This window comes from Rhynchophorus ferrugineus, unplaced genomic scaffold, assembly GCF_030347505.1.
Source record: "Rhynchophorus ferrugineus isolate W39M unplaced genomic scaffold, kcgeb_rfMv2 rfM7, whole genome shotgun sequence".
Taxonomy (NCBI): domain Eukaryota; kingdom Metazoa; phylum Arthropoda; class Insecta; order Coleoptera; family Curculionidae; genus Rhynchophorus; species Rhynchophorus ferrugineus.
In genome coordinates, this window is record NW_027472586.1 from 3821538 (window position 1) to 3839083 (window position 17546).

The 17546-nt window shown below is 30.1% G+C and overlaps 2 protein-coding genes, 2 long non-coding RNA genes and 1 pseudogene across 11 annotated transcripts in view; 2 read left to right on the forward strand and 3 right to left on the reverse strand.

Annotated features, from left to right (window-relative positions):
• Positions 1-555: 555 nt before the first annotated feature.
• Positions 556-966, reverse strand: LOC143199546 (uncharacterized). The gene is made up of 2 exons (XR_013006464.1): positions 697-966; positions 556-601 (listed from the first exon to the last, which is right to left on the reverse strand). It is a non-coding gene; the product is annotated as an uncharacterized LOC143199546 (long non-coding RNA).
• Positions 967-3523: 2557 nt separating this feature from the next.
• On the forward strand, positions 3524-8796 carry LOC143199537 (27 kDa hemolymph protein). Its single transcript, XM_076409425.1, has 5 exons — positions 3524-3706; positions 6523-6740; positions 6795-7071; positions 8045-8198; positions 8254-8796. The coding sequence occupies exons 1-5, from the start codon at positions 3664-3666 to the stop codon at positions 8474-8476; spliced, it is 915 nt and encodes a 304-aa protein (XP_076265540.1). The 5' UTR covers positions 3524-3663; the 3' UTR covers positions 8477-8796.
• A 388-nt stretch (positions 8797-9184) lies between these two features.
• On the reverse strand, positions 9185-10962 carry LOC143199541 (polycomb group RING finger protein 3 pseudogene; annotated as a pseudogene). The gene has a single exon (XR_013006460.1). The product of XR_013006460.1 is annotated as a polycomb group RING finger protein 3 pseudogene (transcript).
• The window catches only part of LOC143199538 (ras-related protein Rab-37), a 66094-nt gene continuing 57732 nt past the window's right edge, over positions 9185-17546 (reverse strand). For all 7 annotated transcript variants that reach the window (XM_076409429.1, XM_076409427.1, XM_076409426.1 and 4 more), the window contains exons 5-7: positions 13049-13159; positions 12823-12964; positions 9185-11301 (exon numbers count right to left, since the gene is read on the reverse strand). In XM_076409429.1, coding sequence (XP_076265544.1) covers positions 11187-11301; positions 12823-12964; positions 13049-13159 — 368 coding nt within the window. In that variant the 3' untranslated portion in view covers positions 9185-11186. The remainder of the gene's footprint in view (positions 11302-12822; positions 12965-13048; positions 13160-17546) is intronic.
• The window catches only part of LOC143199548 (uncharacterized), a 36895-nt gene continuing 30621 nt past the window's right edge, over positions 11273-17546 (forward strand). The window contains exon 1 of the long non-coding RNA XR_013006466.1: positions 11273-11401. This is a non-coding gene — a long non-coding RNA (uncharacterized LOC143199548). The remainder of the gene's footprint in view (positions 11402-17546) is intronic.

A 17546-nucleotide genomic window follows, 5' to 3' on the forward strand; every position in this document is an offset into this window, starting at 1 on the left:
TGTATTTAGTTAATATGCACATTTTTTGTACCTGTTAGCTTGATGAATCTAGTATACTTTTATTTACTCCCCTGTAAATATATATTAGATTGGACAAAATAAATAAAAATATGTTTTTGTTTAATCAGAATATAATCAATTGGCCATTTATGATAATAAAATTTCTCATAAACTAATCGATATTGAACAAATACGTTTTTCCTGGTCTTTATGCGACCATTAATTACGCGAAAGTAGATGTCCTTCACTATATTTTGATCATAACACGATTTAATTGTTAGTATTATCGATAATAATCAAACATATTTGGTATTAAACAGAGAATGTTTGTTCAGCTTATAATATATAATAATTTATTAACGAACAATGTAAAATCATTAATTCTGAACCAATAACTGTATACCTTCACCATTTCATCAACTATTATTATATAATTTTGATCAGTTGAATACCATTATTTTTCCAAAGCACATTTAATTTTAGCGATATGATCTACATATAATTAGTGATTTCGCATATATAGGTATAGGAATATTAAAATTAAAACACAAACAAAACTGTTAACAGATTTTATTTCTTGTTAAGACTGCTGGGTGTTGAACTGAAATAAATATATACATATATTAATATAATTCTAGTTCTTTCAATTGTATTTTTATTTTTATATTCATTATATCACAATAATAATAAGCTTACTTCATAGAGGAACACAACGATTATGACAGCAACCACATGGACTTCCCACTAAAACTTGTCCTGCTGGACATGTGCTGAGACACAACAAACAATTAATAGGAGGATTCGGACATCCTCTTGGTGGTACAGACATCACAGTTACAACCAAAATTAACAGAACGCACAAAAGTGAAACCAACTTCATGTTTATGAAGAAAACTTGTTTAGTTTTAGGTTTGTTTATTACTGTGTTACTGCTCCTTAACCGCTTTCTTATATAGCACCGAAAAATACTGGTAATTTACCAATACCCAACGTCAGTTATTTTTAAGTATTAATAATTAATGCTACACTCAGAAATCGGAATATATAACACCACTCATATGTAGAGAACTAATATGTACAGTATTGACGTAATTTGTACAATTATAATAAATTATTTAATTACATTATTTATTATATAATATATTCAAGACTTTCGGAACACAATTGACAATTAGAAATTAATTTGAGTGTTTGTTTATTCCTTTGTTTACTACAAAACAGTAAACAAAAGAAATTCTAACACTTCCATATGTTGTACCGGCAGTATATATGCATATAAGACAAGGTTAAATGTAATATTGTGTTTTGTTTTGTTTACATTCATTCAAAGAAATCAAACCCTTGTTTATTAATACTAATTATGGTTCGCAAACTTAAATATTTCACGCTGCATTTTGCTTTTGTTTTGACGAGTTGTTGAAGAACCTGTTCTGCTGTTATCTAGACAGCGCCGAGAATGGAATGGAGAGAGCCATAACAACATAATAATAATTATAACAACATAAGCGAAGTTAAATCAATTAAGATTATTTTAAAAGAGGGTGATAAAAAAATCGCAAATTTTCACAAATATATATATGGAAAAAGTACTAAGATATAGTCTATTCAAAGTTTGTTTGTACATAGGTCATCAAGACGTTTAATGTATTGCCTACCGCAATTTGTAAATTCATTTCAGAATCAGACAATATTTTCCATCTCATTTTATTCTAGTTCAAAAGAGACACGATGTTGTCTGATTAGTTCGAACGTGTAAACGAAAGAGCCTGTCAAAGTCGTCCGATTGTCAGACGTATGCAAAATTCTTAAAAAGCAATAACGATAAGAGGTTATAACTCTAACCTATAAACTATTATGGCTGTATAATTAACTGTAGTTTTTAGATGTACTATAATGTTAAAATAAATTATGCCTGATAACATTTTTGTTCAATTATTTTATTTAGATTAGAATTTTGTTGTATGTCAAAGCCAAACTGAACTAAAACTCAAGAGCTGATGCGGTAACATTGCGACTTTTGGCGTCAGAAATTTAAATGACGTATGTACAAAATAACTTGGAATAGACTATATAAACCTTCAGAATATGCCCATTTTCACGAGAAAAAAAAAACGAAAGTCCATGTTAAATTGCATTATAATATATAATTTTGACGATTTGTGATATACGCAAACATCAATTGATTTTTTAAACATGCATTTTTCATTGTATATCTTAGAAATTAAAGCCTGTATAAAAATCATTGTAGTTCCATGCGATTCAAAGGAAAATCCTTGATAATCCCTGTAACTTTCATTACTCTACGATTGATGGACCAGGAGCCGCCACAGCAAAATTCTTGAAAATTGAGAAAAATCTAAAATTTTTACGACTACATATGTAGAAAATCTGCTAATTTTTTTTACTTCTCAGATAAAGATAAAAACTCTCAAAATACATATATTCTGTGGCGAAAAATATATGTTAAATTGCTTTAGAATATATAGTAACAAAAATACATACATTTTTTGAAAATATCAATCGATTCTCCGTAAAACTCTTTATAATTGCTGTAATATTCATTAATCTATAATTATTTGAAAGAAAATCACATGAAAAAATGGGAATGACAAAAAATCACAAATTTTCGCGACATATATATATATATATATATATATATATATAATAGTGTCATTTCTTTTCATCTCGGCAAAATATGTATCCTAAATAAGAAAATATGTATCTTAAATAAAAAATAAGCATCTCAAAATATGTGTTTTAATTTTTAAACATTTTTCTAAAATCTTACTACCCTTAAAACAAAATTAACCGAAAGAGTTTTGTACAATATTGTTAAAGTGAAACGAATTTGGAGAATGATATTTGTATTTAAACAACTGTATCAATATGCCAGATAATGCTATAAAGTCGTTTTTTAACTACCCTTAAAACAAAATTAACCGAAAGAGTTTTGTACAATATTGTTAAAATGAAACGAATTTGGAGAATGATATTTGTATTTAAACAACTGTATCAATATGCCAGCTAATGCTATAAAGTCGTTTTTTTATTACTTTTCGAATCATCAGCTTCTACCTTTTTCTAGAACTTAACAAGAACAAATATAAATAGTAGTTGCTATAAAATGTTTGCTTAAACTTAAGGTTGGAGTCGAGCAATTCCGTAAAAATCCTAAACGACTCCTAACAACTTTGAAATCCGTGTCTCACATACAACATATCTGTCAGTTTGGTCCCATAGCTATTAAATATTTCAGTGAGAACTAAGAGCGAAAGTTAAAAACCTTGAAATACAAGAAATTATGTTGTGTTTCTACATGATTAACACTTATAATATACAGAATAACAAATATAATCACCGATGTACTACTAATTGCGCCATCTACAGGTAATTTAAGAACTGAAATTTGATTGTTGTAATATGACACCCAATCTTAATTCGAACCGATGTACTACCGTGGAAACAAATTTGCGACGATTTGTTTGATACGTTCAAATATCACTCGCTGAAATTGGCGACGGTTAGTTTGAGTACCGCTACTCGTCAAATAGTTGTGTTTGTTTTACGCGGTGTCACGCAGCTCTATACCGCGGTACTATTTAATTCGTGAAGTGCACATAATTCGTGAAGTACTTTAAATCGGTTTCATTACCTGCCTACATCATGGTTTGGACGTTTTATTCTTTAGTACTTCTGTCTATTACTGGTAAGTTAGATTGAATATGTCATTCATTTATTATCAAATATTTAATATTTTGAGGAAGAAGTGTTTACACATTTCTTGTAATCGGTTTATAATAAAATACGAGGCAAATTTAAGTGTTAGAAAACAATTTTGTTAAAATAAATTTGTTACATTTTAACCCGTCATAATATTTTATTTTTTACTGACTTTTTTATGTGTATTTTTTTTAATCAGAAAAGATAATACGAACAACACAAGGCTGAACATAGCCAACCATTAAGTTGTAAAATTCACGCATGGGATTGACTATTTGATCACTCAGTGGCTAGTTAAATAATTAATTGTGGAACCTATCGTACCTTTAATCCATTATCTAAAACTATCGATCTGTAGCGTTTTGGATGGTTATTGACCTTTGTCTGACCGTCTAATATTTTCACCAAATATGTCTCGTTTAAATTAATATATGCACCGTAAAATACCAAAAGATATTACTATTTTGGGTTCGTTTTTATTAGATATCAAGTATACATTAAATTTTCTCCTGAAGTCCTAAAATGGGATTATACAAATTATTTAAAAGTCCTCATTTTACTTTCAAATACCTTCAGAAATATTGTTCATCATATAATTTAATGTTTTATACTTTCATTTAGTATAGCATGTGATAAGCACTTGAATATGATGTTTATTAAATCAATAAATAGTGATATTGCCACAGCAAAACTTTATTTCTCCTCACATAAGTTTATCTATTAAGAAAAAGTACATCCTAATTTTTATCTGCTAACTATTACAAGAATAACATAAATATTATTTAGTGTAAACATTCTGCTTATAGGTGATATCGCGCTCAATTAAACCAAAGTGCAATATTAGACAAATATTTCATTATCATAACAGACAATTATATTGCTAATTTTTAATTTTATCTCCTAAATTATCGCTAATTTCCATTATGAGACATAAATATTTATACTTCACGGATTTACCTTTCTCGACGACCTTAAAACTTTTGGGTCTCGTTGGTTTTCTTTCTTTCTTGATGATGATCTTTAAGTAATTTTGAGGTAAAATAAATGTATAATGTTTAATCGTAAAACATCAATGTTCTGTAACATTTCTTTAATTAAATTCAAGATTACTTTAGGATTATTGTGTATTTTGAAAACCTGAGCCAAGCGACTTTGTTTGAAAAAAGAGAGTCTAATGGAAGTCGACGCCTTTCCTATCGATTATAGATTGAATAAGCAACACTAGAGATATGTAATATTCTTTTTTAGAATCGAATCGTTTAAACGAATGGACTTTAACTTATCTTAAAATAGTTTATAATCAAGATTACGTGGATCCATTTCATTGTTTGATAAAACACTTTATTAGGTACGGCATTGAGGGATTTCTCACTGTGTTTTTATCTATTTTTAGAGATAATGCAAGAATTAACATTACTTAAAATATTAAACTGATAATGGACAGATGATAAAAGTCGTGTATATAGAGCATTTTAGCTGTATTAAAGTTTTTATGTTGTACATATTATTAATGTTTTAAGAATGTGTATTGGAATAAAAAGATGCTTTTGAGCCACATTAATGAATAGCGAAATAATATATTCACGGTATATAACTATGTAAATATTATGAATAACAAACAATCTCTGTTTATTAAAAGTGTACATAATAAAGGTCGTTTGTCCCATAAAATATTTTTTTTATAACTAATTATTACGCGATTAAATAATACATTTGTTATAACTACTAAAAAGTGACATAGTTTAGAAATATACTTTATTAGTAGTAAATAAACGTCCGAACATTACCACATACCGGATAATGTTCACACTGTATAAAGAACCTTGTACCCAATATCACTCCTATTATGTGGTTATCAATAAAAAGTGATACAAAATCGTTTTTATTCGTCCACAGCACAAAAAGATCCTATTATTCTTATTAATTTGAAACTAAAATCGATTTAGTAACTCCAAAGAAAAAATCCACCAATTGTAACTGTTCAATTACACTGTGTGACAATTTTTTTTGTTCTACAACATCAAATAAAATAGATTTTGTCGTCAAATTGTACTTGCTGAATCCAAAAACTTTAAAAGGATTTAAAATTATGATAAATTAACGTACTATAAGGAATTAAAGACAGTATGAACATTTGAAATCATATTTATTTATTTGAATTATCAATTTTATTTAAAAATAGCAATATATATTTACAAATAGATAATGAATCAAAATAGCTCAGGTTAAAGTGGTCAATAGAAAAAATGAACCATGAAAATGACGAAAAATTAACTTTTCCTCTTGCAAATGGTAGAATCCTCTTTCTTTACAGACCAGGTTTACACTTTTTAAAGACATTCTGCACGACAAAGATTTCCTAAAAATCTATGAATTACTTTCTTTAGAGATATCCAGCAAGCCGTGGTAAGATTTTCATCGAATTCTTTGCTTTTTATAAGTTTTCTTATTTGTGGACCAACAAAAATAAAGAAAACAGTTTTGAAGTACGAAAATTCGTTACCATTTATATCTATAGCCTAAATTTTTCATTAAACCAAGTTTTATATGTAAGGTATAGAAGGATATCGAAGGATACCATCTGCCATTGTGGAGTAATACAGCTTTTAAGCGTAAATGTTATTCACACTGTTACTAAGGGATGTGACGTGCGAGACAACCATATCACTAGACAATGTTTTTCACAATGGAATGAGGAATTCGAAACACTTAATCTTATTTATGTGAGAAAAAGTGTCTCACACAGTGTTATTTGTTCTCGATAATTTTAATCGTTGCTTATGGCAGTTGTTGCAATTTCAGGACTCGCGCTGGGACAGCAAGTGAATTTAGAAGACTTGTACAAACAATCGAAGGATCTAGCAGGCTCTGATCTAACCGATTTGCAGTCAACTTTAGGGAACAGCTTCTTCAATGTATCCGATGTCAATGTGACGTCAGTGCACTACCCAGAAGTGGAGAAAGTGCTAAGGAAAAAATGCGAAGAGCAAGGATCCAAAGATGCTCTGGATGCAATTAATGTAAGTATTTTAAATTCAGTTGTTGGTCGTGTTGTCATACTTGTTTGGTGTTAGAATCAAACCAGTTTAATACACAAGTGCATCACCACGCACGTCAACGTCACGCAAATTCAGCCGGAACTGGACGAAGCGAAAAAAACCGGATCCATGGACGTAGTCTTCGCGAAATACTGTAAAAAATGGCCGGAAGTGTATGCTTGCGTCGAGAATGTGACGTTAATCGTGCGTCAATGCCTCACGGAAACCGAGGAAAAATCCTTCAATAAAACGTTGACCATCATAGACGAGCTGAAAGACTTCATGTGCTTCAAAGATGGTGACCGATTAGCCAGTAAGTATCCTCAAAAATACATACAACGAATTGTCAAACGTAACTTAAAAACAGCAACTAACAAAATCATTAAAACGTAATTATTCTTTATTATAAGTACATTATCATTTTATGGGAAATGCCTCTCAATTATTATTGCAAATAAAAAAGTATATTTAGTATATTTTTACATGTTATCCATTTATTTCTTATTCTGAGTATTTGGCGAAGGCGTCCCTTTATTTTATTGATTTAATTAAACATTACCATGAAACAGGGACGACATTGCTCATATTCGATATATTTTACGTAATAGCCTGCTTAATTATCTGCAACCACATTTGAAATAAGTCGGTAAATTGAGACGTTAAGAGAAAGTTTCGTTAATATGGCGTATCCGCTTTGTATTGGTGAATTGGTGACTGCGCTGGTCACAATTATTATGTGCTTGCTTGTATACCGTTCGTTTTTCTCACATTAAAAAGGCATCTATTGCCAAGCATTATTGCAACATGCATTAATCGATGTATTTGCTATATTTTTCTACAACTTTTTCCCATTTTTATTACGAAATGGAGATACAGTATCAAAAGAACGATGTTAGTTTGGCAGCGATCTGATCATCCAGAGCTAGATCATGGTACATTTATCTGACCAAGTGGTATTTATAATAAGTAGTATAATAATAAGAAGTTCTCATTAGAACTGCAACAATGTATCCTCCAGTTGTGACAGTGCGATAATTTCAGTTGGTTTCAGCAGTTCTTAATACTCTAGAGCTTACTGACCTTCCATATACACAGTATGACTTTATTGACCATGAATATACGCTTTGGTGTCGATGTGGATGCCTCTCCTGGATTAACCCATGACTTGCAGCGTTTGATATTGTCGTTGTAGTTCACTTTTCATCGCCAGTCACAAGACGTCAGGAAAAAATCTCTTTGATGTGTTTCTTTATAACAGTACGAAATTAATTTTATATTTCCTTTAGTGTTTGTCGCCGAAGGAGGCGTTGAATGTGTCCAAGAACAACAAAATGGCATAACAGAATGCCTGAATTCTACTTTTGGCGAAAAAGTCTCCGACATTGACGATTTATCAGCAAGTACGTTACCTATCTTTGCGTTTACATCGGAAAGTTGCGAGTAAGTATAGAATGCAAATCCCATCCACCAGATCATTTAGCAATGATATATTTAGAGACTTCGATAAACTGCGCCTCTGTGTCAATGACGTGTTGGAAAAATGCAAAGACACCACTCCCGCCAATATCGTGGATGCTTTCTTCAAATTCTTAAAGAAGCAGATGCCCTGCGAAACTCCCGCACTAAGAGTAGCAGCCGACACCGCCAGCTCATCCAGCAGGATATTCAATTCAGCTCTAGGAACTTTCTTTATTCTATCATTGATAAAACTCTATTAAACATGCAGCGTTCAAAGAACTCTTGTTTTTTTGATAATTTAATTATTTAATACGGTACTACCTTTTATACCAAAGCAGTGACTTATTTATAAACGATATATTGAAATGTTCACTTTTATTTATTTGATTTATTTATAGGATTTTTTTCGTAAAACTTGCCATCGGAAGGTTGTTTATTTTCCATGATTTAGATCGTTTACCTAGCTTTATTTAATTGGTTAATTTACAAAACTTAGTTGTGATAGTATGTATATATTACTGATAGTATCCCTAAGATTTCATAAATTTGTATGATTTATTAGTAAAAATACTTCATTATATGTTTTGTATTATTTATAACACGGTTTATGTTGCAGAATAATTATAGAAATTACATGATAATTCAATGAATATTCGTACCGAAGTAATGCAATACAAAATCCAAGTTGGCTAAAACAAATGAATAATTAACTGTCCAGTTAGTTCACCTGACGACAGTTGCCATGGCAACGTAACAATGCCGAATTATAATTAATCTAAAAAGTTTAGATTATTCCGTTAAAATACATTCTCTAGATTGCATAATAATTATAGCAATCGGATATTAGTGCAGTAGAGCTAATTAATGTTGGGTAGAAATTATGACAAATCTATGATAAGTAGGCCACGATAAGTGAATCAACAAATTAGACAAATCAACTGTAAGGCATCTAAAAATGAAAACGATTATTCAATGAACACTCATAATAGGCACATTTATTTTACAAATTCAAGCTGGTTGTTTACATTTTATATTCTAATATTTCCAAACAAAATATATTATCACATAATGACAGTATTTTACAAACTAGGAATACGGAATATCCTTAATATTCTATACATCAAAGCTTCCCTGGCCATTTCCAATATCAAACTTGTGATATTTTTGAAAACAATGAAATTAACATAACTGAAATCAAATTAGAAATGTACAATCCTATTTTCAGTGTCTTAACTATTATTATGCTAAACTATCCTATCAATCGTATAGTTTTATTACTCTTTTTAATATTAAGTGTATATATTATTTCATAATAAGCACAATACGTATAGTTTTGTTTTATTTTATTAAATTATTGCCGCTATTTAGATAAATTTATGTGGGATATTAGCAATTTATTTTAATTATTATTTTTTTTACAGTTTATATATACATTGTCTAAGCCACAGGATTATTTGGTCTATATATGTTCACGTATTACAGTGTTTGCTGAAGCAAAAGTCCATTGATTGCTAATTTTTAACAAATTCAATGTGTAAATATATACTTTCCCCTTCTTATATATTTTATTGTCCTATTAAAGCTGTTTTTCCCTCAAAGTGTTGAGCCTCGGTAAAGATACAAGTAGGCTGTGAAAAGAACATCACTGACAATTAATTAGAGTGTTTGGTGAGATTGTTAAAGAAGGGGCTCTTGATATTTAGATATGGGTTTTGTCTTCAATGGATTTTTGTTTGATACATAGATAGATGTTTGGATATTAGTAGAGATATCTGGTAAATTGTAGAATACTCAATGAGTTTTTCTGTGCAATTGTTTCTGCCATCCTTTGCTATATGACGCAGAAATACTTAAGTTTAATAATGTGGTATAACCGGAGATCTATCAGGAGGTTTTGGTCTTGAACCAGGGGTTCAAAGATCAGTTTGTTTCTTATTATAGCAGTGCTTGGCAGCTTTGCAATTCCTGGGTGGTACTATGATAGACATATGTAGCCAGTTTCGATCAGGCGTTTCTTTGGTTCAGATTGTGATGATAAGAGAAATCATCGATCCAATACTTAGACGATTTCAATTTTAGGTCTGTACTGTAATATTAAAGGCGGATTTTGAAACCTCCATCTCGTCACCACCACAAACTTCAAGGTATGATCCTTCCCCAGCAACTCCTCGTTGCACAGGACATCGATCTCCTTGTACTTCTCCATACCGTTCATGATCTTCATGGCGATGAACTTCTTCAAGTGTAGGATGGTGGCTTGGGCCGAACACCTGATGAATCTCCTCTTTAGAGCTTTCAGATTCGGACTGATGCATTCCAAGCAAATGTTCACCTGCTCGTCCTGTCGATGGTAGTCGGACGCCGCGTGTGGATCGTTCTGATCCTCGCTGTTTATGTCCAGACTAGCCAGGGGGATATCCTTGGGATTGGACAGTCCGCGGACCTTGTAGAAATCTCGTTCCCGGATGGTCTCGTCGTCCAGTAAGTTGGGCACGAGCTTGTAGACGATGTCTTGCATGGTTCGATCAAAACTGATATACTGCAGGGGGTGCGACTGGTGGATTACGATGTTGCACATGGGACAAGTGTTGTTCTCCTCTAGGTGCTTCACCAAGCAGCTCTTGCAGAACGTGTGCAGACACTCGGTTACCGTGGTGGCGTCTATGAGGTAACCCTTGCAGATCTTGCAGGTGATGTGGCTATTGATTGTTCGGAGTTTTATTCTTTTCTCGACTAATGCCGACATAGTATCCTCGAGTCCTCTCGAAGGAAAACTGAAGTTTCATCTAAACTATATCACTGGAAAATAATATTATTCCCTACACTACCTCTATGGCTTTAAACCGAACTAAGTCCGGTTACATTGTCCCTGTGATAGGCCACATAATCGATAAAAATATGGTTTATACAAACAGTGACCGCAAACGAAGATAAGTATCCGGTTATAGATATGCTTATACGCTTATAGCATTAATAGCTGCAGGGCGGGCACTGAGTCGCCGGTTGCTGACTTTGCTCTCGAACGTATTCCTGAACGTTGAAACGCTGTGGGTCTTTGTGTCCGTTCTGACGATATTTCAGCTCTCTGTAAAATACGATTGCTATTAGTCATTTCGTGGTGATGATGATATGGTTCTTAAACTGATACAGGAATCGGTTCCATATTAAATTCTGATGCGTTAACGGTAAGAACACTTTTAAAAGTCTCCATTTTTTCCTTATAAAGTCTAAACGTTTCTTCAAGAACTGTATTTATTTTCTGCTTTCGTAAAAAGAAAATGTTTTGACTAATAAGCGACCCAATACTAGTATTCACTATTTCTGGAGAATCATATCCGGAATTCGGTAAATTTCGGTAGTTTTCGCCTGATTTTGCGGCGTTGCCATTTATAATCTATCGAAAGGTAGAATCCATCGAACTAAAACAGCCATTTTGGATTTGACTCTGGTACTGGTAGGAGCTATGTTTTGTAAGGTTAAGAATGTCGTCGTTTATAGATTATTTGCTCCTGTATTGTTTATATTTTGGTTATAAATAGGGGGTAGTAATAGTTAATTCAATTTTAATTTTAATTTTTAGTATTTATTGACTCATAAAGATTTATATAATATTCAGTAGTGATGAAAGATGTTTATAAAAGGTTTTTATATTATATTGTTTATATTATAGGGTCAAAAAATATACCAAAACGTTTTAATTTGGACCTCAGCAGAAATATTTGATTAACTTGTGAATTCCAGATAATTTATTCTATTTCTACTATATTCTTTAAATATACGTATAATTTTCAACAACTGGCAACGTTGTAAATTCAAATCCGTGCGCATGCCATGATTCTCCAGAACTAGATTCCTGTTTCAAAACTTTGAATTAATGAATTTTATCTTAAAATGTCAATAATTTTCTGAATAATCATAGCGCAGAATAAATTTACTTTTAACTAAGTGCTTAATACATTTTTAAAATTCTAAATGAAAATTTAAAATAGTTAGTTTTTAATCGTAGAGATCTTTGAAATTTAACACTGCGTTGTGCGCCATCTATGAGGCATTGTAATTATTATTCAGTTGACTAATTTTAACGTCACAGTGATAGTGGTTTTGTATAAACATTTCTCTCTAAAAATCAACCTAATATTAAGAACTATATACAAAACTGATAGTGTGAAAATCGAAAATATATCTGGCCTATTTTATGTGATATTGGTGATATATAAATAATAATTTTAACAATATTTTTAACGGCAGAAAATGTAGGAGGCACTGTGAAATGTTCGTAAAAAACGATGCCTGAAATTTTTAATTTAATAGGGTATTTTTAATTAAAAATATTTTTGAAGCGAAGTTATTTTATATTAAATTAATTTACCTTTCATTAGTTCTGCATATTGAAACACGTACATGGATTATTTATAGAGTTATATTTAAATTAACCTCAAAGCGAATTTGATTTTAAAACACTTTGACGTAAATGTCAAAACATTTATAATCACGTCGGAAATCGATTGTTTTCGATATATAAACAAACTAATAAAATTATTCACGTAGTTATGTGTATAATGGAGTGCTTCATTATAAATAAAATATAAGATCGCTTGTCGTCTACCTTGCAATCGCATGGAATGCCAGCTCTACGTTTTGTCCGCTCTTAGCGGATGTTTCCATGAACGTAACATTATATTCTCGCGCTAATCTTTCGCCTTCTTCTCTCCTAACGGCTCTCTCGCTTCCACAATCAGCCTTGTTACCTGAAACATGATACGGTATCGGTTAACATCGACCGAGGTACATAATAATCCATGTTTTACTTAATAACAAGGCTCATATCTTACCCAATAGCATTATCACAACGTCATCTTGTGCGTATTCTCGAATCTCGCCAAGCCAGGCCCTTATATTGTCGAAACTGTTCTTATTGGTGACATCGTAAAGTAACAGCAGGGCTAAAACGGAATAATTAATACATGATGTAGATTTAAACGAGATAAATTAATTTGAGTTCGATTCGGTTGTTTCGTAAACTGTCAAAAAATGACAACCGCCGTACGTCGTAATCTGAAATTAAATCGAGTTACCCCTGGATTCATTATGAGGATGATGTCTTTGCCGAATGTTATGGGAGATAAAACAATTGATGATTGATTAAGATGGAAAAGGCTGGAAGGGAATTAATTTCGATATCTTTATACGTAGTGAATTTTGCTCTGTGCAGATTTTGTTGTTTTTATTAAAATTATTACTTTATAAATAAAGGGGATGGGTTTGGTTAGAATTATTATAATTATTGCTTATTATTATGATAAATAACTTGTTGCTTATATAACGTCATCGAAGTGTGTTACGTAACTTTGTACGTGTAGGTCAAATATTTGTGGTTAGTACACATTTCGATGAAACAACATGATTTGATGGAAATAAAAGTTGATTTTCTTCTTAATATTGACCTGTGGGGGTAATAATGAAAATGAGTATGCTAACATTCTTTTTTTGAAGTAAGGTTATGATGTATTTCGGTTATGTTATTACTAGTCCTAACCTAACATTTATTATTGGAGAAACTTGTGAATTGTTAGTTTTTTTGTTGTTTTATTGGATGGATATTATTTTCACTTTTTCATATTAGATGTGTGTTAAATAATTGATTTTTGGATGAAATGTTCCGAAGGATGAAAATTAGTGTTATTTTCATTTTTGCAGATTAATAATGAAAATGAGTATGCTAACATTCTTTTTTGAAGTAAGGTTATGATGTATTTCGTTTATGTTATTACTAGTCCTAACCTAACATTTATTATTGGGGAAACTTGTGAATTGTCAGTTTTTTTGTTGTTTTATTTGGATGGATATTATTTTCACTTTTGCATATTAGATGTGTGTTAAATAATTGATTTTTGGATGAAATGTTCCGAAGGATGAAAATTAGTGTTATTTTCATTTTTGCAGATTAATAATGAAAATGAGTATGCTAACATTCTTTTTTGAAGTAAGGTTATGATGTATTTCGTTTATGTTATTACTAGTCCTAACCTAACATTTATTATTGGGGAAACTTGTGAATTGTCAGTTTTTTTGTTGTTTTATTTGGATGGATATTTTTTTCACTTTTGCATATTAGATGTGTGTTAAATAATTGATTTTTGCATTAAATGTTCGGAAGGATGAAAATTAGTGTTATTTTCATTTTTGCAGATTAATAATGAAAATGAGTATGCTAACATTCTTTTTTAAAGTAAGGTTATGATGTATTTCGTTTATGTTATTACTAGTCCTAACCTAACATTTATTATTGGGGAAACTTGTGAATTGTCGGTTTTTTTGTTGTTTTATTTGGATGGATATTATTTTCACTTTTGCATATTAGATGTGTGTTAAATAATTGATTTTTGGATGAAATGTTCTGAAGGATGAAAATTAGTGTTATTTTCATTTTTGCAGATTAATAATGAAAATGAGTATGCTAACATTCTTTTTTGAAGTAAGGTTATGATGTATTTCGTTTATGTTATTACTAGTCCTAACCTAACATTTATTATTGGGGAAACTTGTGAATTGTCAGTTTTTTTGTTGTTTTATTTGGATGGATATTTTTTTCACTTTTGCATATTAGATGTGTGTTAAATAATTGATTTTTGGATGAAATGTTCTGAAGGATGAAAATTAGTGTTATTTTCATTTTTGCAGATTAATAATGAAAATGAGTATGCTAACATTCTTTTTTGAAGTAAGGTTATGATGTATTTCGTTTATGTTATTACTAGTCCTAACCTAACATTTATTATTGGGGAAACTTGTGAATTGTCAGTTTTTTTGTTGTTTTATTTGGATGGATATTTTTTTCACTTTTGCATATTAGATGTGTGTTAAATAATTGATTTTTGCATTAAATGTTCGGAAGGATGAAAATTAGTGTTATTTTCATTTTTGCAGATTAATAATGAAAATGAGTATGCTAACATTCTTTTTTAAAGTAAGGTTATGATGTATTTCGGTTATGTTATTACTAGTCCTAACCTAACATTTATTATTGGGGAAACTTGTGAATTGTCAGTTTTTTTGTTGTTTTATTTGGATGGATATTTTTTTCACTTTTGCATATTAGATGTGTGTTAAATAATTGATTTTTGCATTAAATGTTCGGAAGGATGAAAATTAGTGTTATTTTCATTTTTGCAGATTAATAATGAAAATGAGTATGCTAACATTCTTTTTTAAAGTAAGGTTATGATGTATTTCGTTTATGTTATTACTAGTCCTAACCTAACATTTATTATTGGGGAAACTTGTGAATTGTCGGTTTTTTTGTTGTTTTATTTGGATGGATATTATTTTCACTTTTGCATATTAGATGTGTGTTAAATAATTGATTTTTGGATGAAATGTTCTGAAGGATGAAAATTAGTGTTATTTTCATTTTTGCAGATTAATAATGAAAATGAGTATGCTAACATTCTTTTTTGAAGTAAGGTTATGATGTATTTCGTTTATGTTATTACTAGTCCTAACCTAACATTTATTATTGGGGAAACTTGTGAATTGTCAGTTTTTTTGTTGTTTTATTTGGATGGATATTTTTTTCACTTTTGCATATTAGATGTGTGTTAAATAATTGATTTTTGGATGAAATGTTCTGAAGGATGAAAATTAGTGTTATTTTCATTTTTGCAGATTAATAATGAAAATGAGTATGCTAACATTCTTTTTTGAAGTAAGGTTATGATGTATTTCGTTTATGTTATTACTAGTCCTAACCTAACATTTATTATTGGGGAAACTTGTGAATTGTCAGTTTTTTTGTTGTTTTATTTGGATGGATATTTTTTTCACTTTTGCATATTAGATGTGTGTTAAATAATTGATTTTTGCATTAAATGTTCGGAAGGATGAAAATTAGTGTTATTTTCATTTTTGCAGATTAATAATGAAAATGAGTATGCTAACATTCTTTTTTAAAGTAAGGTTATGATGTATTTCGTTTATGTTATTACTAGTCCTAACCTAACATTTATTATTGGGGAAACTTGTGAATTGTCGGTTTTTTTGTTGTTTTATTTGGATGGATATTATTTTCACTTTTGCATATTAGATGTGTGTTAAATAATTGATTTTTGGATGAAATGTTCTGAAGGATGAAAATTAGTGTTATTTTCATTTTTGCAGATTAATAATGAAAATGAGTATGCTAACATTCTTTTTTGAAGTAAGGTTATGATGTATTTCGTTTATGTTATTACTAGTCCTAACCTAACATTTATTATTGGGGAAACTTGTGAATTGTCAGTTTTTTTGTTGTTTTATTTGGATGGATATTTTTTTCACTTTTGCATATTAGATGTGTGTTAAATAATTGATTTTTGCATTAAATGTTCGGAAGGATGAAAATTAGTGTTATTTTCATTTTTGCAGATTAATAATGAAAATGAGTATGCTAACATTCTTTTTTAAAGTAAGGTTATGATGTATTTCGTTTATGTTATTACTAGTCCTAACCTAACATTTATTATTGGGGAAACTTGTGAATTGTCGGTTTTTTTGTTGTTTTATTTGGATGGATATTATTTTCACTTTTGCATATTAGATGTGTGTTAAATAATTGATTTTTGGATGAAATGTTCTGAAGGATGAAAATTAGTGTTATTTTCATTTTTGCAGATTAATAATGAAAATGAGTATGCTAACATTCTTTTTTGAAGTAAGGTTATGATGTATTTCGTTTATGTTATTACTAGTCCTAACCTAACATTTATTATTGGGGAAACTTGTGAATTGTCAGTTTTTTTGTTGTTTTATTTGGATGGATATTTTTTTCACTTTTGCATATTAGATGTGTGTTAAATAATTGATTTTTGCATTAAATGTTCTGAAGGATGAAAATTAGTGTTATTTTCATTTTTGCAGATTAATAATGAAAATGAGTATGCTAACATTCTTTTTTAAAGTAAGGTTATGATGTATTTCGTTTATGTTATTACTAGTCCTAACCTAACATTTATTATTGGGGAAACTTGTGAATTGTCGGTTTTTTTGTTGTTTTATTTGGATGGATATTATTTTCACTTTTGCATATTAGATGTGTGTTAAATAATTGATTTTTGGATGAAATGTTCTGAAGGATGAAAATTAGTGTTATTTTCATTTTTGCAGATTAATAATGAAAATGAGTATGCTAACATTCTTTTTTGAAGTAAGGTTATGATGTATTTCGTTTATGTTATTACTAGTCCTAACCTAACATTTATTATTGGGGAAACTTGTGAATTGTCAGTTTTTTTGTTGTTTTATTTGGATGGATATTTTTTTCACTTTTGCATATTAGATGTGTGTTAAATAATT

Coding starts and splice junctions, on each gene's coding strand:
- LOC143199537 (XM_076409425.1), top strand. CDS start 3,664: ATGGTTTGGACGTTTTATTCTTTAGTACTTCTGTCTATTACTG. Junction 7,072..8,044: donor AGATGGTGACCGATTAGCCA/GTAAGTATCCTC, acceptor TATTTCCTTTAG/TGTTTGTCGCCGAAGGAGGC. Junction 8,199..8,253: donor TTTACATCGGAAAGTTGCGA/GTAAGTATAGAA, acceptor TGATATATTTAG/AGACTTCGATAAACTGCGCC.